The sequence below is a fragment of the Plutella xylostella genome, chromosome 22 (assembly GCF_932276165.1).
Source record: "Plutella xylostella chromosome 22, ilPluXylo3.1, whole genome shotgun sequence".
Lineage (NCBI taxonomy): Eukaryota > Metazoa > Arthropoda > Insecta > Lepidoptera > Plutellidae > Plutella > Plutella xylostella.
The window spans coordinates 7,729,770-7,754,214 of record NC_064002.1 but is presented as its reverse complement, the minus strand read 5'-3'; the positions used below and the strand labels follow the sequence as shown (position 1 = coordinate 7,754,214).

The 24,445-nt window shown below is 36.0% G+C and overlaps 3 protein-coding genes across 6 annotated transcripts in view; 2 read left to right on the top strand and 1 right to left on the bottom strand.

The window, feature by feature from the left end:
* Nucleotides 1-13,732, top strand: part of LOC105391166 (calcium/calmodulin-dependent protein kinase type II alpha chain) — a 48,193-nt gene extending 34,461 nt beyond the window's left edge. The window contains exons 1-2 of one of the 4 annotated variants that reach the window (XM_048628852.1): nucleotides 7,158-7,335; nucleotides 8,396-13,732. In XM_048628852.1, the coding sequence (XP_048484809.1) occupies nucleotides 8,464-9,996 (1,533 nt within the window). In that variant the 5' untranslated portion in view covers nucleotides 7,158-7,335; nucleotides 8,396-8,463 and the 3' untranslated portion in view covers nucleotides 9,997-13,732. Of the gene's footprint in view, nucleotides 1-7,157; nucleotides 7,336-7,369; nucleotides 7,523-7,570; nucleotides 7,971-8,395 lie in introns of those variants that run through there. The other 3 variants (XM_048628851.1, XM_048628853.1, XM_011562603.3) reach the window with 3 other exon arrangements.
* A 142-nt stretch (nucleotides 13,733-13,874) lies between these two features.
* On the bottom strand, nucleotides 13,875-15,693 carry LOC125490253. Its single transcript, XM_048628854.1, has one exon. The coding sequence runs from the start codon at nucleotides 15,647-15,649 to the stop codon at nucleotides 14,351-14,353; it is 1,299 nt and encodes a 432-aa protein (XP_048484811.1). The 5' UTR covers nucleotides 15,650-15,693; the 3' UTR covers nucleotides 13,875-14,350.
* A 794-nt stretch (nucleotides 15,694-16,487) lies between these two features.
* LOC105391169 lies at nucleotides 16,488-24,315 on the top strand. Its single transcript, XM_011562606.3, has 8 exons — nucleotides 16,488-16,773; nucleotides 16,851-17,015; nucleotides 18,483-18,619; nucleotides 19,365-19,450; nucleotides 19,659-19,829; nucleotides 20,620-20,850; nucleotides 21,985-22,282; nucleotides 22,557-24,315. The coding sequence occupies exons 1-8, from the start codon at nucleotides 16,661-16,663 to the stop codon at nucleotides 23,372-23,374; spliced, it is 2,019 nt and encodes a 672-aa protein (XP_011560908.3). The 5' UTR covers nucleotides 16,488-16,660; the 3' UTR covers nucleotides 23,375-24,315.
* Nucleotides 24,316-24,445: the final 130 nt, after the last annotated feature.

Here is a 24,445-nt window from a genome sequence, read left to right as displayed (position 1 = left end):
CGTACGTAGCAACTTGCCAAATCTACCAAGTGAGAATAAACAAATATTTTATAGCAACTAATTACGAAACTCAGTTGCCATGGAGGCCAAAAGGACATTTTCCACTATCTCCAAATGCTCTTTATGCTTTAAGGCCGGATTTTAGATGGCATTTGTTTCGAAAGTTTTAATGTAGGTAGGTAGGTAAGTACCTAATGATTTTAAATGCGCGAAAAAATATGAATTGAGTAACTGAAAGTTCAGAGTTGCGAGTGATTGGTTTAAAAACTTAAAAACCATGCTGTACCTACTATCTACTTTAAAGATCAAACGTTTACCCAACAGCCTGTTACCGGTATTTCTGCTATGTCGATTACTTTAGTTCTTTAACAAATTACTTCATTTCTGATGTGATCCTTGAGAGGGAATATATATAGAATAGCATAGCATATCCCTGTCCAGTTCATCCATGGCATGAGCTATATACTTATTCCCATCTTCAGTCTTTACTTTTCTGACATGACTTTTCTGGTATGTTCAGAATATGCTCGGTGCATATCCTGAAAGCTTAGCGATATAGCCCAATCCAATTAGGGGTCTTACACTTTCAGCTCCCTCTCAAAGTTGCTTCTGCGCTTCTATCAAGCGCTTTGAAAATAATAAAAAAAACAGTTGATATAAAAATCAAGACCTAGATACGCAAACCTAGATTGAACTAATACGTATACGTAGGTGGTGAAATCAGCTGTTGCGTCGATTCCCGAGGCAGGCAATCAGCGCAGGGCCTGTGTGTAACCGGACACCGCGGTGTCGGATATCGACCAACCTCCCTACGCAATCCGCACTCACTACACACGTATTTTTCATACTTATTTATACGCATAATTATATTCACTGTAGTTGTAAGTATCTGAGTAATATTTGAGTTCTGAAATGAGTCGGTAATGCAAATCGAAGTTGAAGGCATTTTTTTTCTGGGATAGACATGTGTATGTATCCTAATTCTTACGCATACCAAATGGCGATCTAATGCCACGCGATTTCTTCCAGTCAACTTGGGGGGAAAACTATTAGCCTGCATACTGTAAAATAATACTTATCCCCTTATTCATAGAGAAGTTACAGAACGTTTTAACTAATGAACTGTTTTGTCCCTCTCCGACAAAGAACAAATTGTTCTTTGACAGAGAATCAGTTTATTACTTTTCTATGAATAAGGCGGTATGATCCGATGATGATGGTATGATGATGAGATGAGTGAGTGGGTTATTGACGATTTGACCGTCAATAACCCACTCACTAAAGACCGTGTGTTTTGTGATGGATGACTAGTATTGACTAGAGGCACAATAGCGTAGCAGGAGTATTAGCTATCCACGAATCGTTGCCTATCAATCGAACCACTTGTTACTTAATCGATCTCCTAATCGAGTTAGGGCAGTTTCACATTAGTCGGTGAGGCCACAAAAATAACGGGTTCGGGTTCTTATTTTGTCTAAAACAAAATATGCATAAATGCATACATTTTCTTCGATAGAAAAAACACCCAAGTATGAAAATTATACTTTTGTAAGGGATGTTCGGACATATACATAAGGAAGGATGTACTTATACATATACACTAATAATGTAATATAAAATATAGAAAAGTAATTACATTTTTTAATACATTTTGACATACGACGGTTTAATTTTTAATTGGTGCCTTCGAAATCGGCTACATTAATCAATCAAGGATACGGAATGATACATAACCTAGTAGTTAATTTAAAAAAGGACTCGTTGTATACTTGTGTAGTTAGGTAACTTGAAACGTAGAAAAGATTTAAAAGCATGGAAACTTTTAGATTGCTAACTTTAATTTAATCTTTTAAGTTGGCTGTCGTCAAACGGCTTTCAGTCGTATAATAACTAGAAACCACCTACCAACCATGCTCCGTCCTCATTAATTCGTTACTTTATAAAATGAAAAAGCTTTTAACAACTAAGGCATTTGAAAATGCGAATGTCATTGTGCGATTCATAGGTATTATGTTGAAAAATCTGGGTATGTATGTACCTATGGTGTAGATATTATATATTATGTTCTTAAGGGCCCGTACAGGGTGACGTGCCGCGCCAATTTTGGGTTTTCAATGCTCTTCACACAGCACACGCAGTGACACGCACACATGTAAGTTTGCACAGTGGGTCAATAAACTTTTACTCGCCAACTTTATTGACAATTATGTTCAAGTACATTTTGGGTGATTTTAGGGTAAGTAAGTATAATTCTTACTTACACTGGTAGGCACCAGGAAAGAGTAGAAATTAATAGGGGTGCCACTTTACTCTATACTCGGAACCCGATTAGCTTTCTCAAACAAATGTGGTATTTACTTGTAGAAAGGTAACTACAAGTATTAAAGTGTAGATAATAAGTTTCGGGCATCCTCCAGCCAACTGAACCCCGACGACAAAGCAAAGTAAATACATAGTGTCGCAAAAGGGCTATACTAAACCAAAAGGGGATGACTCAAGGGGTCATTCTGAACAACTTTTGTTCTACGAGATTTGCAAATTAACAAGTCACATGTCCAACAAAGTTTCTATGAAAAAGGTTTTTTTTTGTTAATTTCCAAAACTCGTAGAGCAAAAGTTCAGAATGACCCCCTATCTTACTCCTTTTTACCCGACTGCCGAAGGAGGAGGGTAATGTTTTTTGATTGTATGTATGTATGTTTGTTTGTTCCCTCCTGTAGCCTAAACGGCTTGATATATTTTGATGTATGAGGTATTGTTAGAAGCGTATTGATAGCGCGATGGTTATAGGCTATGTGACGTTCCATTAAAATGTACATAGCGCCCTCTAGAGGACATAACGTGATGATCGAAAAAATAATAATTCAACTTTGCCGCGTAAGGTATCAAATGAAAGGGCTTGATTTTCACATTACAAAAATATGCATATTGAAGGTATTTAAATAACAACACCAAAATTATTGAAATAAAAAATGATCATGAACTACTGACGTAAAATTTCATAAAATAAAAACAACTAAAAAGTTACAAATAAAAAAATACAATTATAAACAAACGAAAAACCCGACTGTACGCTAAAAACATGGAAACAAGTCCCAATGTTAATGGAAAGTATCGCAGGCGGGGACCAACTTGACCGCCACTCAAGGCCGTTTTCTAAGTAACATTCAGCTAAATGGTGAACCCTGTGCTGGTCCCCGCCTACGATACTTTCCATTAACATTGGGACTTGTTTTCATCTTTTTAGCGTGCAGTCGGGTTTTTTTGTTTGTTTATAATTTGTTTAGTACTATATACCGCTTTTTCAATACCTGTAAGTACATTTTTTGGTAGCTGCATAATATTTTTACTTAATTTTAGGGTTTCGAACGTCAAAAGAAAAAAAGCAACCGTTATAGGATCTCTTTGTTGTCCGTCTGTCTGACTGACTGTCTGTCACCGCCCTTTTTCTCAGAAACGGGTAAAGATATCAAGCTGATATTTCGCATAGATGGGGAGTACCCTAAAAAAAATTTATGGTACTCCCTGTCCCACAGTAGTAAATTGGGGCTTATATTTTTTCCAGTTATTTTGATGTGTATCCTTTTTTTTCTTTGTTGTTTTGTATAAGTATGTGTTTCTGTTCTTTAAATCTGTATTTTTTTTTGTTGTTGCTGTCTATGTGTCGAATAAATGTATCTTTATCTTCAAATCACGCCATCTATCGTTTGTTTTTTTTGTGGCTACTGTCTATAGAAGAAATTCCGTCAATGACAATTTTACGTTACGAATTTGGAACCAACAGCATTTTGTTAATAAATAATTATTACTAATGAACACATAACAACTTGATGCCATTAACAGAATGAACTTAGTAAACCCAGTAAACCTAACACATCCAGAGGAAAAATAAAATCTCTTTCTCTCTCTCTGAAAAACATACTTAATAGCCTAAACTCGATGCTTTTAGCTATTAACATCTTTGAAATAAAATTGAGCCACCACCGTGTTATGCCCTCATCAGATCCTCACGAGACCATACCTCAACCAGCACCAAGAGACTGTATTTTTGATCCCTAACCTAATGTTCGTGCGTATTGTCATCACTTAGATCCATTCGCTATATTCCTGCTCCTCATCAGACCTTTACGAGACTGTAATGTCACGAGAATATTGCACACTATCTAATTTAATTTAATGTATTGAATATACTGGAAGAATTATACTTCCTCAATTTCAAATCAAATTATGTTGGTGTCATAAAAGTTGAAAAAGTGCAATGACAACCAATGTGCAGTGATTTTGTATCTGTACACGATAAGATCGCGAGCTGTCAGTGCTGCCTAAACCGACGTGACCCTTCTTTGGAGGCCAGCGGCCAACTGAGTCAAACGTCACTTGTGTTTATGATTTTATAACACAGAAAGCCGCCATAGATATTTGTATGAAGATTTGAGGGAAAAAAATTGCTCAAGTTTGGGATTAATTTACACAAAATAAGTGTGTGTTTATTAAAAAACAAGGTATTTAGCGCCTAGTCCAAGCCTTTAACTTTATAATATGATAAAAATCATATGAAATTTCTTAATAATTACGACACAGTTGTTACAATACGGGAGTGTGATTTTCTGGTTATTCGTCATATTCTGAATTTTTATTACAGTTATCCATAATCATTTACTTGAATTCGAATCATTCAGCACCTAGCTAGACTCTTCGGCTACCTGTGTGATTTTTTTCAAGGTTGTAGAGCATCGTTTACTACATAATTCTATGACAATGCCAACCCTCGATTCCCCCCTGCAGACCCTTAAGAGAATAAACATTTAAACCTAAACCTACATAGGACCTATTAAATACATACCTTACAAACGTACTTAACATACTGAGGTTAATAAGAAATACATATTTACACTGGTTTAGATAAGACTTTAGATATAGGAGAGAGTATTGATAAAAAAAGTTATCTTTAATAACTAGGCATGTACCTACATACTGTACATGTATTATTTTTTACTTGAATACCTAAGCACAATTTTATTCGTAAAAATTCCTATGATCTACCTATTATTACCTATTATGAGATATTTTAGAAATAAAGAAATACAATATTTTCACGCTAATAAGTCTCAAAAACGGCGTAGCATTCAGCTAGAAGGAAAGCGTCCAGAAACGCTTCCCGAAGCGGATCGAAGCAGTAGGTACTCACCGATGCCGTACGGGGTTCGCCGTCCCGCCAAATTGAAACTCGCACCAAATACACGCGCCGCTCGCATAGGGCGAGGGTGGTCAGGCCTCGATCGATACCCTCGCTCACTACGCGGAGGCAGGAGCCCGCGGCTTCACCGTGCACCCGCCAACGCGCCTACCGCACATATTACTTCGCAACTTATTATTTTACACGCACCTCGAATCCACTCATGAGAAAAGCAACCCGAGACGACCGCAGCGCTCGAAACCTTAATACTTCCCTTCGCTGCAAATATTGGGTGACAACAGTCGATATTGGCAACGCCGATCAATTCACACGCAAATTTTCTTGCAAAACTAATGTTCTTGAAACTTTAGAAATCACTGTCTTTTTCACTTTTTCAGATATAATATTACCGGCATTTTTTGTTACTATAGAAACGGCGGAGCTTCGAATATAACGGTGTTACGAAGGACCGACCCAGTGACGTGTCTACCGTATAGCGAAATAAAAATAATCTGAACAATATGGGGACTGGGTCTGCGGAGCCCTCGAATAATAAGAGTGTACGCGTGGGGATGGTACGAAGGGTGCATTGTGCACGGCGAAATTCGGAAGGGCCCGGTCGCTGCCCTTGTTTGTTCCCCCTCCTTGCGCAAGATGCGAACCAGTTTTGATTTAAAATTTGGTGAATTACCATCTCACATCAGGTTAGGACGGAAAGGGGTCTTTAAAGCCGTGGACCAGTTTATTACCCTTTCATAGCCCGTACTCTTTGGCAACGGGACTTCAAACATGACCAAAACTTTATTTGCTATTGTCTGAAATTTGTATTATTTTCTATGTAAGATATTATTATAATGATGTACTTTAATACGCAAGTGCTTCACAAAATAGCGGAAAACGACACGGCTACTAACTTAAAATTTTGCGTTTTATAAGTTAAGTATAAATTTTCAAAAGTTAGGTACATACACTAATGTAATAAGTAATTATCTAATTAATTAATTAAAAAAATATCCACATACAAATTAAATTACAACAGTATAGAACAAATTCAACAAATACTTTTTTAATGAAATAAATTTAGAGCAAAGAATATATTATTATGTATAATGATAATAATTGAAGCTATGATTTATGCTTGAGATGTGAATCTCATAGTATGGGAATGGAATTAGACTTCTTCCACACGGGTTTCCAAGTTAGATAGAACAATACCCCTCCGCCCCTTAAACCTATTCTTCAGATTACAATAAGCATATTTGCAACACTCAGTATACTATGTCTAGTAACAATAAGTAAGTACGAGTTTACTAAAATACCCTTAGTATAGGAAAATATTGTTACCAAAGAATAATATAAAAATGGAAAGGAAAATACATATCAATGTACCTACCTAATGATGATAATTAGTACTTAATTACATTCACAAACATAAACATATAAGTAACAGTATCTACGTGTTCTACCTACCGCAGCAGTACAAGTCAACTATATACCTACTAAGGACAACCCAGTCCCACTATCATACAACGCAATGAATTTTTGATGAAGTCTCATTTAAATAAAATACAATTGGAAATTGGCAGTTGTGCTAACTACCGATATAATTCCTACATATACCTACTTAACGTGAACGTGAATGTACGTACATAATTTGTCACAGGTCTCATAATTATTGTATCATGCTACCATGGAACAAGAAACACGATAACCAAAAAATGTTACCTAGTAGATTATTCTAAACCCACGTCTACGACATAACGGTAAAATCCACATCAAAGTTTTTTTTTCATTCCTTAATCATTTCAAGAAAACTATCAGACACCTTAGTTGGTACTTTGGTAAGTACAATCCGTACAATCAATTCATAATTTATTTTATGATTCTGAACGAAATGAAGGAGAACATTGCCATGCGACCCGGTTTCCGAACAAACTCCCAGTAAGTCCCAAGTCTGTACGTAGATGGCGCTCAGTATCGCTTTAGCGCTTGCTATCTGCGCTAGTGTATCGATTTTACGCTGTCTGCTCAGTATTTACACGAGTAAAAATTTTTGCAACCTAAAAATACTGTTTAAACCTTCAATAACCGTGTAGTGTCCAGTTTAAGACGCCGATAAAGTTGCATTGTGATTTTCGCAGCCATTGTTATTTTATTTAGTAAGTTTAACCTGTTTGGAACGATTTATCATGAATTCTTTTTTGTACCAATTCCTGGCAACACTGTGTCTGTGAATTTGACCCCGAAGCTCATGTCCGGAGCAGAAGAATAGTCTGGTGTAGGGCCCGGCCCTTAGTTTTTTCATCTTCATTTGGCTGAAGTTTGTGTAAAATGGGCACATAAAAGGTAATGAAAAGCCAATTTTATACCTTAGTTGTGTTGGATTCGGTAAATAAATCATGAAATGTGAAATATCAACGCAGACACCATTAAAAATGCATCGTGCAGTCCAATACGATCCGACGAGCTATTGCTAAGAATATCACGGATAGTGTCAGACTGATCTCAGTAAAGTCGTATAAATTCTACTTGTGTTATTTATAAATAAATGTTGTGATTTTCGTCAAGTCGAAATGTGACAAGTGACCTGGTTAAGGTTAATAAGTGTATTTAAAGGATTCAGGTTTTCGTGAACGTGTTGAGACAATGGTGTATCGATTATTTTGCGCTAACGAAATGTCATCCCGGTGTCGTAGTGTTAATATTAGAAACCTATGTGGACACGATTACTATTGTCTAGGTAGCTCTTGCTATCTACGCGTTTAATATTGAGCTAGCGGCTATTCGATTTAGAGTGAGTTACCAAAATAGTACTTAGAGAGTTATAAAAAATAGGTGAGATCTTCTTATAAGATTCTCTTCTAATATCTGCATATTGCTCAGATAAAACAGAGGGGTTTTAATTGACATGATAAATATCCATTAACATACGATAACGGACGAATATTTAAAATAATACTTAAATAAATTTGAAAGCAACCACCTATCTATGAAATTGTGACTATTTTATTAAATTTTTCCCTGTTGTTTTCTTCTATAATACCGATAGGTAGTCTTAGTAGTATTTTAGTGCATCAACCCACTACGTACAATAATAACTACAAACCTACTTACTCTGCCCTAATTAAATGATACGTCCCTGATAAAATAAAAACGGCTAGGTACCCTTGTACAATTTAAAAGTTATTCAATATTAACTTTTTATTTTAATTGTTTCAGTTGTTGCAACAGAGAAGATAAGGTGTCTAAAATTAAGAATACCAGTGAATATAGACAAGTGAGCCACCATGGCGAGCGGCACGCGCGACGGCGTAAGTACTCGCTTTTCGGATAATTACGATCTTAAAGAAGAACTTGGGAAGGGAGCTTTCTCTATCGTCAGAAGGGCTGTGCAAAAGTCTACTGGCTACGAATTTGCAGCCAAGATCATCAACACCAAGAAGCTATCCGCTAGAGACTTCCAAAAACTAGAAAGAGAAGCAAGGATCTGCCGAAAGCTACAACATCCAAACATCGTTCGCCTGCATGATTCGATTCAAGAGGAACATTTTCACTACCTCGTTTTTGATTTAGTGACTGGCGGAGAACTATTCGAAGATATCGTAGCTCGTGAATTCTATTCTGAAGCTGATGCCTCTCACTGCATTCAACAAATTTTAGAATCAGTACACCACTGCCACCATAATGGAGTCGTACATAGGGATTTGAAACCTGAAAACTTACTTCTAGCCAGTAAGGCTAAGGGAGCTGCAGTTAAACTAGCAGATTTTGGGTTGGCTATTGAAGTGCAAGGAGAACAGCAGGCCTGGTTTGGATTTGCTGGAACACCAGGCTACCTGTCCCCAGAAGTCCTCAAAAAAGAGCCTTACGGTAAGCCAGTAGATATTTGGGCTTGTGGAGTTATTTTGTACATTTTGCTGGTAGGTTATCCACCATTTTGGGATGAAGATCAACACCGACTGTACGGTCAGATTAAAGCTGGGGCGTATGATTATCCTTCTCCTGAGTGGGACACAGTTACACCGGAGGCAAAAAGTCTCATCAACCAGATGCTTACTGTAAACCCCAGCAAGAGGATTACAGCTTCTGAAGCTTTAAAGCACCCATGGATCTGCCACCGCGAGCGTGTGGCATCGGTGATGCACAGGCAGGAGACTGTGGACTGCTTGAAGAAGTTCAATGCCCGGCGCAAGCTGAAAGGTGCTATATTAACCACAATGTTAGCTACCAGAAACTTCTCTGGAAAATCCATGGTTAATAAAAAGAGTGATGGATCTCAAGTGAAAGAGTCAACTGATAGCAGCACCACATTGGAGGATGACGACATTGACAAAGACAAAAAGGGTGTTGATAGAGCATGTACTGTGATATCTAAAGATCATGACGATGATGCTTTGACTAAAGCAGATTCGTTTGGAAAAACAAGAGGAGATAGTACTGCCTCTCTGCGACGCGCAGAAGTGATAAAAGTTACTGAAGTACTTATTGATGCTATTAATAACGGCGATTATGAAACATATTCAAAACTGTGTGATCCCAACGTAACTGCGTTTGATCCTGATGCCCTGGGAAATCTTATAGAGGGTGTAGAATTCCATAAATTCTTTATAGATAATACGGCTACTAATGTGAAGACTAACACTACTATATTGAACCCAAGGGTGCATCTTCTGGGGGATGATGTTGCTGTTATAGCGTACGTATGCGTCACACAAAGTGTGGAAACTGACGGCCGACGAGCCACTCAGCAGTCGCAGGAGACACGCATATGGCACAAACGTCACAACAAGTGGACGGCAGTGCACTTCCATCGCTCCTAACTAGTCCCCAACCAGCCGAGCCACTCGACCTATACTCCAGGTGTAAATGGCCTCGTTAACCAAATTATTTGTAATGGTGGAGCCGTTGCCACCACTGTTACTAATCAGAGCATTGAATGAGTACTGTGTAGATCTATTAAATTGGTAGGTACCTCTCTCCGGGCGCCGATCAGATATTTCTTTAAAGTAATATCCAATGCAGCTATGAATATTACACGAATTTTACTAATAAATCTTTGTAATCTCAAAAGTAAGTTACTTACGTATATACCTAGGTAAATGTTATCTACACCAGTAAATAAGCATTTCAAAATCAATTTTCCTAGTCCATGGATTTAATCAATACCGATTTAATTTGCATGATAACATCACAATGCGGCTAGTGGTAGGTATTTTACGGCAAAAATAAAATGTTACGATGTACCTAGTGGAATAAAAAATCGATCTGATCTCGGCCACTATCGAATGTCAACGAAATTTGAAGGCAAGATGTTTAAAATCAAACCTAAATCTCAATATCCTGGATCTGAACGATTAATGTGTATTAAATTCATAAAACTTCTCAACATTTAGAAAATTTAGCACATTTTTCAGTAAGTCTCTCTACAATTTTAACTATTAATGTTTTGTCGTGCTTAAACATGGTGTTCTAATTGTTATCAAATACCTAGTTAGTAAGAATAAAAAGTATATGTATAAATTTATGATACAGTTATTGGCACTATAATTAAAATTATTGAATATTTCAAGTTAATTGTTTAAATATATTGAATTTACAATTATCGATAGAATATTATATAAAGGAATTACTTATAATATTGTGTTAGATTTTCTTGGTCTAGTACCTATTTAATACTTATTATCGTGTGCATGTAAAACGAAGTATAATTGATAATGATGCAAATTGATTTTAAGTATTTTTAAGTGGAATTAATATCAATTTTGTCAATTTTAGAGTTTAGATTCGTTACATATTTTTTGGGTGTCACCATTTTAGGTTCCTCCGTAAATTACGGAGGTATTAGCTTATCCTAATGATGATATGATTTGCATCCACACACCTACAATGTGAATCCTACATATAGGTACTTGTTTCTGTTTCGATAATTTTGGGTACTTAGCTATAGTGATAGAAGTGATAACTGTGCAAGAGAATATGGTCTGAAATTGTTGATCCTTAAATGTGGTTTTAATCAGGAGCTTGTTCAACGGTGATATTTTCATAATTGTAAACTTTTTTGCACAGTTTCACTTAAGAAATGTGCTTTAATGGTTCGATCTAAATCTGTAAGTCTGCTATTGATTCAGTATTTCCTAGGAGTACATAAATATTAGAAATACTTAACTAACATTTTCTAATCATGTTTCTACAATTTTGTAAATGATTAAATACCTACTTTAGTAAATAGTAAGCAGCACTTAATTTAACACGACGAGTTGGAATTGTAATTATAAAAATCAATGCATAATAGGTATTACATAATATATACTTTAAATTTAATTATTAGATTCGTAGTACCTTCACTGTTTAAAGTACCTACATAGTCGTGCCATTATAAGTGACTTTAGTGCCAATAACTGTAAGAGCTAAAGATGTATTCTAGTCTTTATTGTTACGCATATTTAGTATTTAATCAATGTTTTAAATTAATTTTCAGTATATACCATAGATACCTTCTGTAAATAGGAACAGTTTTCCCAAAGTATTTATTTTATGCGGTTAACGGTTTCTTTTTTCAAAATATTTAAAAAATTGTTATACAGTGTCAAGAAATTTATTTTATTATTTTGTAGGGATTATTATATTGGTTACAAAACTGTACTTACTTACCTTTTAAAATATTAATTTTAGAGCTGAATTAGCCAAATATTTCTAGCTAAAGGTTAACCTAGAATAACTAGTGGGTGCCTGCCATCCACCGAGCCGATCTCAGCTCTTTATATATATTTATTATTACTTATTAACATCTAACATCACACTGTAGTTCTAGCGTGTGTTGGATTGAATATATTATAATCAAAATTGTTTGTATGTCAGTGTTGGCTTTTGTATTACCTACCGTTTCTATCTTTATGCCTTAATTAGCCTAACTGAATGGTGAAATTACATAAAATTGTATAAGTTGTTTTGATTCTACGCTCACTAATCCATTCGCTTTAATTTACAAGTCTATATTTAATTTAACTGTTTAGATATTAGCTCCATAAACCTAGTTGTATTACCTGTGTAGGTACTTTCTAACCAATACCTACCTATAGTATGAAGATGTTGGTGCCATTATGTGAATCGCCATTGCAACTACAGTTGAAACAAGCACAAACTTACCATGACTTCGTATTTATATCTTCCAACCCCATCCGAGTTATTATCTTAGTTGAAAAACATGTTTGCATTGTCTTCCCTTAACCGTTTTCCATTAAGGGATGCCATTATATAAAAGAATCTCGCTTAAATTTTATCTACCTACATAAAATTACAATTAAAATTAACCGTCATCAAATTCTAAATAATATTGCACTTTTACTTATTCAGTAAGTACCTTTTATGCATGCAATTTCTCACAGGCTTTTGTAATATTTATGGGAATTTATAAAATACATTTTCAGAATTGTATTGGCTGCTTTTTATCAAATATTTAAATCCATTACTTAAATTCTTTATTAAATAATAAAGGAAAACAGTAAGTACCTAACAAGATTTTCAAAAATAATTTACATGTGAACGTTTAAATATAAAAGCTCCAGTAAGTACCAGTTATAAGAGTTGTTATGTTAATCTCATTATTTATTCATGGTTTTTAAACTGATAGTTTTTTTGTCTTGGGTGCAGTGCAATTTAAATTAATTTAATTACATAATTACCTACATACATAGAAATAGAAACTACATATTATTATAAGTACCTACCCATTAATAATTGTTTACTAATGTTGTAACTTGTTTATCTAGTAAAACCATTCACAGCTTAATGTTATGAAGTTATGACTTATGTATGTGCTTTATGAAAGGTAATAGGTATATTCAGTTATTAAGGGGCAGCACACTAAGGTTCTACCTACCTGACTACTTATATATACATTCGTTATATTCATTGTACCTAGACCCTAGCAAATATTTTTACTTTGTTAAAATACAGTTGTGGGTTTTATAGGTGGTTGCATGTGTTAATTATCATAAAATGTCAAGTGTGAATGGATTTGCTGTGCTAAATAATAATTAGATTGAATATTTCTCATTACTTATCTGAATTTGGCCATTCAGCTAGAGTTTGTAAATGTAACTATTTGAATATTAATATACCTATTGTACTAATTAATAATAAATACTGTGTTGATTGTGATTCATTGAAAAATAGGGTTTGGTATTGTTTCAACGCCCAATATCACCATTGTACGGGAGTTATTACTAGGGTGTATATTGAGCGAATTTATAATAGTCAGAATTACAGTAACTATTGCACCCTTAGATAGCGCAAGTGAGATTATTTGTATTATTTAATCTTTGGGGTAGTTACACCAAAGTATTTATTGTATTTATGTATTTCTTCTTTATAATGCACCAAATATTTCATTGAGGACTTTATTATAAAAACTATATTTGTAGCATAATTTCCTATTGTGCAAGTGTAGGTGTATTAAAATTGTCAGTATATTTGTATTAAACATAATTTCTCAAACCTCTGCATTGCCGATTATCATGTAAAATTCTCTAAAATAAAGTTCTTTTGATCTAAAAATGTTTTATTTCTCACATCCCAAACATTCATTAATCAATTAATTTATTGAACATTAACAAATAAAGATAACCATATTGTTCTATATTAACTAAATAAGCATAATTATTATAATAAATAGTAGATACATAATGATATTTTTTTAATTGGGTATACATACACAAATAAAGTAATTTACAGTATTTATAATGGTCAAATGGCAAATACACTATTGTCTCAAGCAAAAGTAACCTAGGTACATGTCTGTTGTGCCCTCTCAGTCGAGTCACTGTTGTGCTAGTCCCTACCTGTGATTTCTAATAATTAAACTGATTAGAAGGCACATTTTTGGTGTCATTATATTATACAGGTGGTAGGTACATATATAAGTAACAGAATATTCATAATGTTTTTTGAAACAGCAAGTTTGACTAAATATCTAAATTCACTACTGTTTGGTTCTACATATTGAAATAGCATAATTATTATAAGTAGGTACACAATAAGATTATGTATGGACTACGAGACACTGTCATTGGGTAAACCCTGCTTTACCAACATATAGCTAGGCAAGAACTAACTACAAGAGTATCTCTTTCTACTTAATTACAGAAGCTATTTAAGAATTGTTCGTACCTTAAATCACATCATATTCAAAAACTTCACTTTACTTGGAACTCCTTTACAGCCATCAGCTGTAACATCAAAGTTTTTCAAATACTCTTGCATTCTCACTTCAGATATTTCAGAGCCTATCTCAGCTTGGATACATTTCCTCAAATGTTCTTCTTTTAGTGGTTCAAACTTAATAAATTGCTTTAAAACATTTAATTCATTAAAGCTGTGCTTCAGGGTGTCCACAAATATACTATCACAGTCTCGTACAAAATTAGAGTTTACTGTATCACAGTTATAAATGAGAATAACAGTTATAGTATGTTTTAGATCAGTGCTCTTCTTGATCACTGCTTGTACTTGTGTATGCACATCCAAGTCTTCACTAGTGAGTCCGTCTACTATAAATATATTGGATTTACATAGAATCAAGCCAACCAAACCGTCACTAGTGAATTTTTCTCTGAATGAAGGCATTGTGTAATGGTATACATTGGAATAATCCCATAGATCATTCATCATTAGAGACACTGTATATGTTTTTCCAACACCAGTACCGCCATACAAAAATAACACTTTAGAGGTGGACTGCATATCCATGGCTGATACAATTTCACTGATTGCAACATTCTGACCAAATATGTTCTCCTTCAATGTTTCATGTAACTTACTGATTTCAACATGTTCTAAACATTTTACGTTGAACATAAAATAAATAACTATTGCCAGGCACAGGGCTACAGAAGATGTTCGAATAAGAGCTTGTCTGTAATCAAACTTTTTATGATTCAACTTTATAATAGTAGTGTTTATTGTACCTTCATTGCTTGATAGACTGCTTTTTTGTAGAGGTTTATATGCTGTCTTAATTTTTTCCAGGTTATAATATGTTTTTTCTTTGGCTTTTTCTGGTATAACCTTAGGAGATACTTTTTTCAGGGATAAATTGTCTTGAATAGGTGAAGACGTAGTGACACTATTCCCAAAAGGTGTATTTTTATTTCCTAAGCTGGGTCTATCCCAGCCCCAGCTTTTTCTAGTTTCAATTCGTGTTATTTTACCCTCAGGCGTATGGATAGCCGTTTTGATACCACTTTCCTCATAACTGGGCGTCTTGATTATGTGCGTTGTTATTCTATTCTTTAATATTATGTTGCCATCACTGCTTCCTGAGTAGTTGCCACCGAATATAGATTTCTCAGGTATAGCTTCACTTTTTAAGTTCACTTTGTTAAAATAGTCAGAAATTGAATCGTTTGCACTTTTTACAGAGTTTGAACTTTTATCAACTTCCATTGACTCGCAAGATACATCACTGATATTCATTATGGGTTCTTTGATTTGTAAATGGTAAATGGTCGAAGTACGGGTCACAAAATGAATTATTTTAAGTTAAAATAAATAAAGTTTCAAAGTTAGGTTAAGGTTAGGAACAAGTTGAGATTGTTGAGAACTTGATTGAATATTTTTGGCTTTTGCATTGCAAACGCAACCGTATTATCTGTCAGTGTCAAACTGACAAACACATATTGACAGTAAATGTAATCATATTCTGTGGATCATTTTCATGGATACAAAAAGGCCGTTTTGTTATTATTCTGGGTTCACATTGATATCGTGTGGCCTCGAGGGATTGTAGACATGAATAAATAAATAAATCAAATTTCAAGTCGATATCTCCACTCGCGTTCACGAGATAAAGGAGTTAAACAACAGACATACAGACGGACGACAGTGACCCTTTTAAGATCTGTTTTTAATTTTGTAGTACCTACGGATTCTGAGATGGGATCGATGAAAAAAATACATTGGAATCCGTACTAAAGACCAACCCAACTCTAATCTTCGATAGTATTTGTAAAGCTGCGTACAGACCGGCCCAACGAACGCCCAATGATGGATATTTATCATACATAATACAGGGCAGATTTCAGCAACGAAGGTCAACGAAACCCGTTCGTTGGCGTTCGTTGGGCCGGTCTGTACGCAGCTTAATGTTAGTGTTTTTTCTGTGTTCGATAGCTTCGCTGCTTCTATCTGGCACGAACTGTACCAAAAAACCGTGCACATTACCAGTTGCGATAGTACAGCCGCTTCCGTAAGCCTCGTCTGCTAGTGTTTCGGCGCCTTAATTCACAGCTGACAGCCACTTCCGTAAGCCGCGTCCGCTAGTGTGTTGGTGCCTTAACACTTCACTTCTATGTTAGTCTGTGTTTTTTTTTAAGCACTGGCAACCCTAGACTTGACAGTTGGTTTTGGTTGACTCAAAAATTGTAAACATCGCAGGCGGGGTCGTTGCACTTTTGTAAATGTAGGTAACGTTAATTTCAAACAAATATGACCGACGAAAGCCCTAAAAGCAATTTTAAATCCACCCCTCCAACTAATCGGAAAGTGAGAAATCCTTTCGACAAAGTGTTAATAGGAAAACTGCATCAACCAATATGCAGGTAAGTTACAAACACGGTAATACTGGCTGTACTGCCTTTGTCTTAACATAACTACTTCATAATTAAATTTGTTGTAGTCCTGGAATGTGCAAAATATACAAGAAGCAGAGCAACGGGTTATTCCGCTGGGACATAGACCAGGCGTGTACCCTGGTGCCCGCGGACATAGTGCCCTGCAACAGCCAGTTCGAGCCGTCGCCCGACCCCGCCCTGGAGAGGATCGCTGAGGAGGCGACTGAGAGGTCTTTTGTGTTCATTATTTATTTAATTTAATCCTTTATTGCACAAATCTATACATAAGTGTACAAAGGGTGGACTTAATGCTAAAAGCATTTTCTGCCAGTCAACCCACAGGAGGTACAGGTTTAGATGGTTGATAGCATTATTTACAGAGGGGGGGCTCTCATCACAATAGCTGAATCAGTCTATCCATTTAGGTGCACAGTATGTCAATCAGATTTAGGGGCTCCTTAACCCGCCAGTGGTGACGTCAATTTGACTTACATCGTTGGTGACGCCGGTCTCACGCACCGGGATTTTCAAACAATTTTTTTTTACATAATTAACTACACATGCTACCCAAAATTAGTTTAATTTTAAAGATAAGTATTTGTTTGACAATAAAACAAAGCATTATCATAAATCATGGCTCGTTTATTAGTCCTTTCACGATGGTACTTAGAACACTTAATATTTAGATAAATTTTCACCTATCATCTTACAAAATTAAAAATACAACAATGATGTAATTTTTTATAACTAAATCTGCCTTTTATAGTTTTATAACACTACGAACTTCATAAGAAATAACAAAAATTGTTATACTTCTACCAAAAAATAATTAAAAAATACACTAAAAGTCATTGTTCCTCCACAGCCAAACAGTCTCTGCAAGACGGCACTATAAATGTTTGTGACACAAATATTTCTTACATTTTGTGACAAATGTTTTTTGTTATTCTGTTTATTTCACCATCCACATTCATAACATTGACCATTTCTTGAAGGTCCAGCTGTCTCCGTCTTCATTTTCAAGGACATGCTGAAACTAGCTGATATTACTATAAAAACTTGTTGAAATCTATAAAGTACTTATATTTGTATATATACCTACAAATATCTATTAAAAATAGTTCAATCATGAAAAATATAATAACAAAACAAAAATATAGTAAAGAAAAATAAAAAAATAAATGAAAAATTTAAAACATACCTTTAAATTTGACTTACATAGTCGGTGACCCCGGTCTCACGCACCGAGTTGGCGCCAAAACTCCAAAACCTGCGCACGAGTCATCGTCGCGGGGTGGACTGACGATGGGGGATGGGAAATAAGGCAGCTACCCGAAATTACAACAAAAATAGATGGCTAATAAGAAAGTTATTCGACTTTTTCAAACCACCCGGTCTCACAGACATGTACGTCACCACTGGCGGGTTAAAAATGATTGCCATCCCCTTAGAGTTATGGTATATTTTGTACAAAAATTTTGAATAGCTCAGAGGCTCATTTCTATGGAATCTAACACACAGCTTTTCTGAGCTATCATATCACTAGTCCCTTATAACATTCATGATTGATAAACACAAGACTTGTTATAGGCACATTTACACAATACAGTATGTACATAATAATAATGTATATCTGTTAACTATTATACAATGAAGGGTGTGGAGGCACCTATAATCATAATTGTTTAATTTTTCAGATTTTTCTCCCAAGAGTCGGTCATGCCTAGTCCAATTGTGTCTTCCAAAAAAGTTAAGCCACTACAGATCTCATATGAAGCTAGCACCAGCGTGCATATTACAAGCATTGTGAAGGAACCTGTTGAAACTAGGGATGGTAAGGATCTGCTTTACTGTAGTAAATTGTATACATAATTATAATGAACTTGGTAATTTTTTTTTCCATTTTCCATTGTATCTGCAATCAGTGCCAGAACTATTATTTATATCTGATTAAAATGCTATTATTACTTAGAAAGAAGAAAGAAAGAAAAGATAAAACTTTATTTGACAATGACAGCAATCATACTTAATTATACACCATAATATAGTACTCAACTCACGTATAAATTTGCTGTCCGCCAAAAAGGCGGACTTCTGTCTTCACCATTCATGTATTCAACATAAAGAGTCCCCTAGAACCCATAATGACTAAAGACAGAAGGGCATCATTATAACATGACAAATTGAAATGCTCCATTCAAAACTTTGATAAACTAAATGAAGACACAATTTAGCTTTGATATATTATTAAGTAACAAAACAATACATGACAAAAAATATAGATAAATATTAAATTTTAATTAGATGACCAATGTTGAAGCACAAGTGACACTGAAGAAGTTGCATGAGGAATGCTGAGGACAAAGTATTTTGGAGCTCCTTGGGGGAGGAGAGTCTATGTACAGCAGCAAAATGTGGCGCATTATTGGCTTATGGCTTATAATGATTACCAGTTTCCATTCTCATACCTGACCCTAGAATTTACTCCCTCATTATCACTCATTGGTCGCAACATGTTCATAAGTATTACAATCACATTACTTTTGAACTTTCTACAAATCAATAAAATGTATGTTTAGTTTCAGCACAAACCATACTCACTATGCCTCCCGAGCTGCCGCCAGAGTTGGCTAAAGTCCTACAGAAATACTGCACTTTTACACAGGTATGTCTTGGTACTGTTTTTTTTTATATATAAATGTTTGGGTCGACAACCTTAGACGGTTGGTTCGTAGTGTTTCGATGAGGGAGACTGACAACAGATAAGAGTGATGTAGCACTCTTTTGGAAATTCCCACGGGTGAACTTTTAACCGCGTAGCTCGCGGGAACAGCTATTTTTTATCATAACCCACCTTTTCCACATATTCACAGGAGCAGAACATCTCAGGGGACTACGAGATCACGGCCAACGGCTCGCTCCGTCGCAAGCTGCAGTTCGAGTGGCACAGCGACGCGGAGCACTGCGACTCCGAGCTGACGGACGAGGAGGCGCCGAAGCCCAGCTACGAGCCGCACGCACCCGTCGTATTCAGCCCTGACTTGGTAAGTACATACATACATTATGCTCACGACACGACTGTTATCCCCGAAGGGGTAGTCAGAGGTGACTAGCAAGCGAGTCACCCGCTTTTCGCTTTACATTTGTACTCACGTGATAGGTCGCGGGCTGTATCGCCGTTTTGAATGAGTACAATGCACTGAAGTTGTTGGGTAAGTGGGCTACCCGACTGTCAGATGTTTTTAAGCTAATCGAAGGCCTCTGACTAGGCTTAACGACTGCTGCCGAAGCAGCAACCGGGACCAACGGCTTAACTTGCCGTCACCCATCCAATGGCTGACCGTGCCATATGTTGCTTAACCTCAGTGATCAGTTACGATCACTGAAGCTAGCTCGACTACGGACGCTTTACACTTCGTAGTAAGTATCTTCCACCCAAATGTTATCTGCTAGTTCTGATGATGCTGATTGAGTTCCACCAACACCCACCTTCGTCATGAAACTTACTTCCAACAGCTCTAACTTTGCAATGTTAAAGATTGAGAGAGTACTTTTAATTAAAATAATTAACTAGTTAAGAATAAATTATTGTATGTATTTATATGTAAGATACTTATATTAATCCTTTTTGGTGTTCCCCTTTTTTTCGTAATATAGTATCTGCTGCATGTGTGTGTTTTTCCTTTAATTGTTAACAGTAATACCTACCTACCTATTCGCAAATAAACATTCTCTTACACACATGTCTTTATAATTACTTACCAATCTAACTTCAACTACCCATACACTCAGTTTTAAACACCAACTAATCAAAGTATTGTGTGTAAATTCCAGAGCCGAGACGTGGTATCAAAAGGCATGAAGCGTACATTCGGCACACCGCTCAGCAAGCCAGCCAATGGCAAGCCTCGGAACAAGATACTGGACGTGGTCGACTTCGGAGAGCCGTGCTTCAGTCCGATACAGTTCCAGACTCCTAGACGAGGTCTAGACTCTGGGGCGTCGCCGTCGCTGGCCTCCGCTTCTATATCGCCCGTTACGAAAGTTGGTTCTAGCGATGAGGAGGTGAGATTGAGAAATTTAACCCTTAAAGTGTTAATGGTATTTCGTCGTATCACTGGTACGCATCTATAGTTGCTTGTATAATGTACACGGTGCATGTAGGTTGGAACAAACAAAGATGCGAATTGAAGATGTCGGAAACCTCCGTGAGCCTCAGTGACGTATCAGCTGTTCCTTTTATACTTCCTCTAGGCAGTCAGCGACTGACGCTTATGTGGCTAGCAAATCCTTACACCAAGGTGGCTATCCATAGTCTAGCTTTATATTTGGCACTAACAAGGTCAGAAGAAAAACATGGAAATTTAGTTTAGAATCTATGAACAATCTCAAGAAATCCATAACTACTTTCATAATTAGGTTTGGTTGGTCTTAGTTGTCTCTCTGTACATATAAATTTGGAGAGCTTGTTGCTGCATATCTAATCTAACAGAAATAATGGTTCATCATCATCATCAGCCTATAGCAGTCCATTGTTGAACGTAGGCCTCTCTATAAAGTACGTCACTGGATGCGATCTACAGCTTTCCTGAAATTATGATTATGTTTATTTAATTTTGTTTTGTATAAGTATACACATGGTAGTCGGTATGCGGATGCTTTAGCATTTCGTTTCCAAATACGGTCATATCGGTTCAGAATATATAAAAAAAACTGCTTGTTTCTATAAAATACCTACTCATGTAGATATTTTTTTTATCACGTGCATATAATAAAGAATATAAATAGTTATTATAACGTACCCAACTACCCATCATCTAAACTGACGTCACAATAATTTATTATTATGTTTGTTTCACCTTTGACTCGTGCCAACAGCGAAAATACTATCGGAGCTAATTTAGCCAGTTATCGATAATAGCCAATTAATATTGTTTAAATTGTAAATATGTGTATTGTATGTCATAGTCGGTTCGGTGCAAAATACTAGAGCGATTGAACCGATGGTGTCCCGGATTTGATTTTGGGATGTAATGAAAAAAATAAAAACCAACTGGACAATCCCATTGGGATCTTTGAACGCAGCACTGCAACTGATCCAAAATAGCTTCAAACACATAAGACCCTGGTTCTTAATTGAGGGTTAAAAATATCTAAGCCTAATTAAAGTGTCTGTTTTAACTACGATTATATTTTCAGAAAAACAACTTCACATCGCCAGAATCCGAAGCGATGGCGACGTGCCTCGACTGCATAATATCTGACCCTGAAAGTGGTTCTGACAAAAAAGGACCATGTTTCTGCAAGAGCACCCCAGAAAAGTTCCTTCTAAAGAGGAGTAAGAGTTTGAAGGACTCTCCTGTGAGAAGCAGAAAAGGATCGTTTTCCGAGAAGCGAAGTCTTAGTATGTCCAGTTTGCATCGCAGTCGCTCCGTTCAGAAACTAGATTTCAGTATGGACATGAGTCTTGATGCCTCTATGCATAGCCGCTCGCAAGGTAGGTGGAAATGATACTCAGTTTCAGACAATTTGTTTTTATTAAGAAGAAGCATTGTCGTCATTCCATTGCATATCATATCTCAATCTTTGAGGATCGTTGCAAAGAAAAATATTTGTCACGAATGTATTTGTATGCGGAATATTTATTTTCGGAGTTCAGTTATATCATACCCACTTGTGAAAATATTTTATGAATGAAAATGTTTTTATAAGATAAGGAAAACAAATTCAAGTATGTTTTTAATATTACAACACCATACTTCTCATTTCAGATGACTGTGACATCAGCCCGCTTCAAGCTGAAGAGCAGACGTGGTCTATCATTGAGGAGTCCAGCATACATCACATGATCAAAATCAATGCGCTATCCAAGTCGCAGAATCTTCCGCCGCCGCCCATAAAACAGACCATCACATCTACCCTCATCGACGATACTCCAGTAAAAGGGAAGTGCAGGACCTCCATCCTCACTCACGAGATCACCAAAATGCGACCCTCGAGGCCCGTGAGTCCCCTACACATGTCTCTAGATTGTAGCGTAGACGAAAACCCACTCGACTTAGAAGATAAGAAAGTAGACTTCACCACCGTTGATCTCAAATTCTTGACTGACAACGTTTCGCAGTTCGATTCCACTAGCAACGTAACGAAAGCCGTAAGCGACAGTTCCACTAGTTTTAAGCGAGTCGATAGTGGCTTCAATGAGAATACGTTTTACGCGAATGCGTCGAGCTATTACGAGAGTGCCATAAAGCCGTCTGAGCTGACGATTACTAGTGGGTCCAAGGGCTCGGGCAGCACGGCTCTGAAGGAAATATCTAACGTGAACTGGATGCGAGTCGATAGCGGCTTCAAAGACGAGAACTCCGCGGACAATGTTCAGTTTTACGTGACCGAAAACTCAATCAAAGGTACGACGAGTTTTGCGTACACTGAAGCTAAAATCGAGGAGAAGGAAAACGACTTTGATAAATATTTCTTGCAGTCTTCCGCTAAGAACGACGCCATGTCGATGTCGGATATATTTCCCGACGAAATGACTTGTAATTTCACGTCGACGCCATCGAAAAATAAGACTCGTAAGTTTTAGTTAGAAGCAGCAACGACTGAAATAGCTAGCGTAATATTTAGAAACAATTTGCCATGTCTTTGTATGTTTTTTAATAAATTATGTGAGTAATTAGATAATTTTTTGACGCCATTCCATTATTGTGGATGATTTTCAATACTCTTACAATGATTTGTTAAAGATATTTTGTAACGACGATTATGATTAAGTAGAAATAATTTTGCATGAAATATTACTTTATGATTTATCTAGAAAGTGTGGTTTTACTTGGTTCAAGTAAAAAAAATATAATAAACCTTTTCAAGACTGAAATTGAATTCATTTTTATATATTCTACGGGTATATTGTACCTAACGCTCCCGATTCTGAAAACTCATTAACTTTTTAAATGTTGTTATTTTCACTAGTTCTAAGAAATATTGATGAAGTTTATCTAATGTAGACTAGACATGACTGCGTTTGTCTATCAAATATGATATATGGTTGTTTACATTTATAAATACGATCTATAAATATCTTCGGTGATATAAGGGCTTCCAACAATTATGCGTATCAGATCCATTAACCCAATTAGTATCTGAATAAAATACAGTAATTTTATGCTTAATATTATTTAATAAGTCAATACACAGTCAGCACGCATTTTATGGCGTACAATGATACCTCAACATAAATAGTATGTATAACATGTATAGATGTATATTTAAATTATTAATTATCCAGTGTAAATGGTTCTTCTTTATTTAGGTACTTAATCTAGCGGAGGGGAGAAGTCTAAAAATAGTAGGAGATCTAGTAACAATGATACCGCCTGGCTTCTGCACTATTAATACCTATTATTAATCGGCCAGTGGCCTACCTAAGCTTATAGCAGCTTGAAGCCTGCCTGTGTGTGAACTATAAACACGACATTTCCGCATTAGATATTGTTTTGAAATCCGTCTAATATTTGATTTCCCTGATGGGTACCATATTATAATAAATATATAAATATACGTCAATACGTAAATGATAAATTAATTTATAAGTAGGTAGCTACAATAGTAACGATAAATCGTAGTAACTACATTGTTTTTCTCCAAGCTTGCTAAT

What these genes read in the sequence shown, in the direction of transcription:
- LOC125490253 (XM_048628854.1), bottom strand. Translation starts at nt 15,649, where the DNA reads ATGAATATCAGTGATGTATCTTGCGAGTCAATGGAAGTTGATAAAAGT.
- LOC105391169 (XM_011562606.3), top strand. Translation starts at nt 16,661, where the DNA reads ATGACCGACGAAAGCCCTAAAAGCAATTTTAAATCCACCCCTCCAACT. An exon ending in ACCTGTTGAAACTAGGGATG is followed by an intron (nt 18,620 to 19,364) that starts GTAAGGATCTGC and finishes ATGTATGTTTAG; the next exon opens with TTTCAGCACAAACCATACTC. An exon ending in TCGTATTCAGCCCTGACTTG is followed by an intron (nt 19,830 to 20,619) that starts GTAAGTACATAC and finishes TGTAAATTCCAG; the next exon opens with AGCCGAGACGTGGTATCAAA.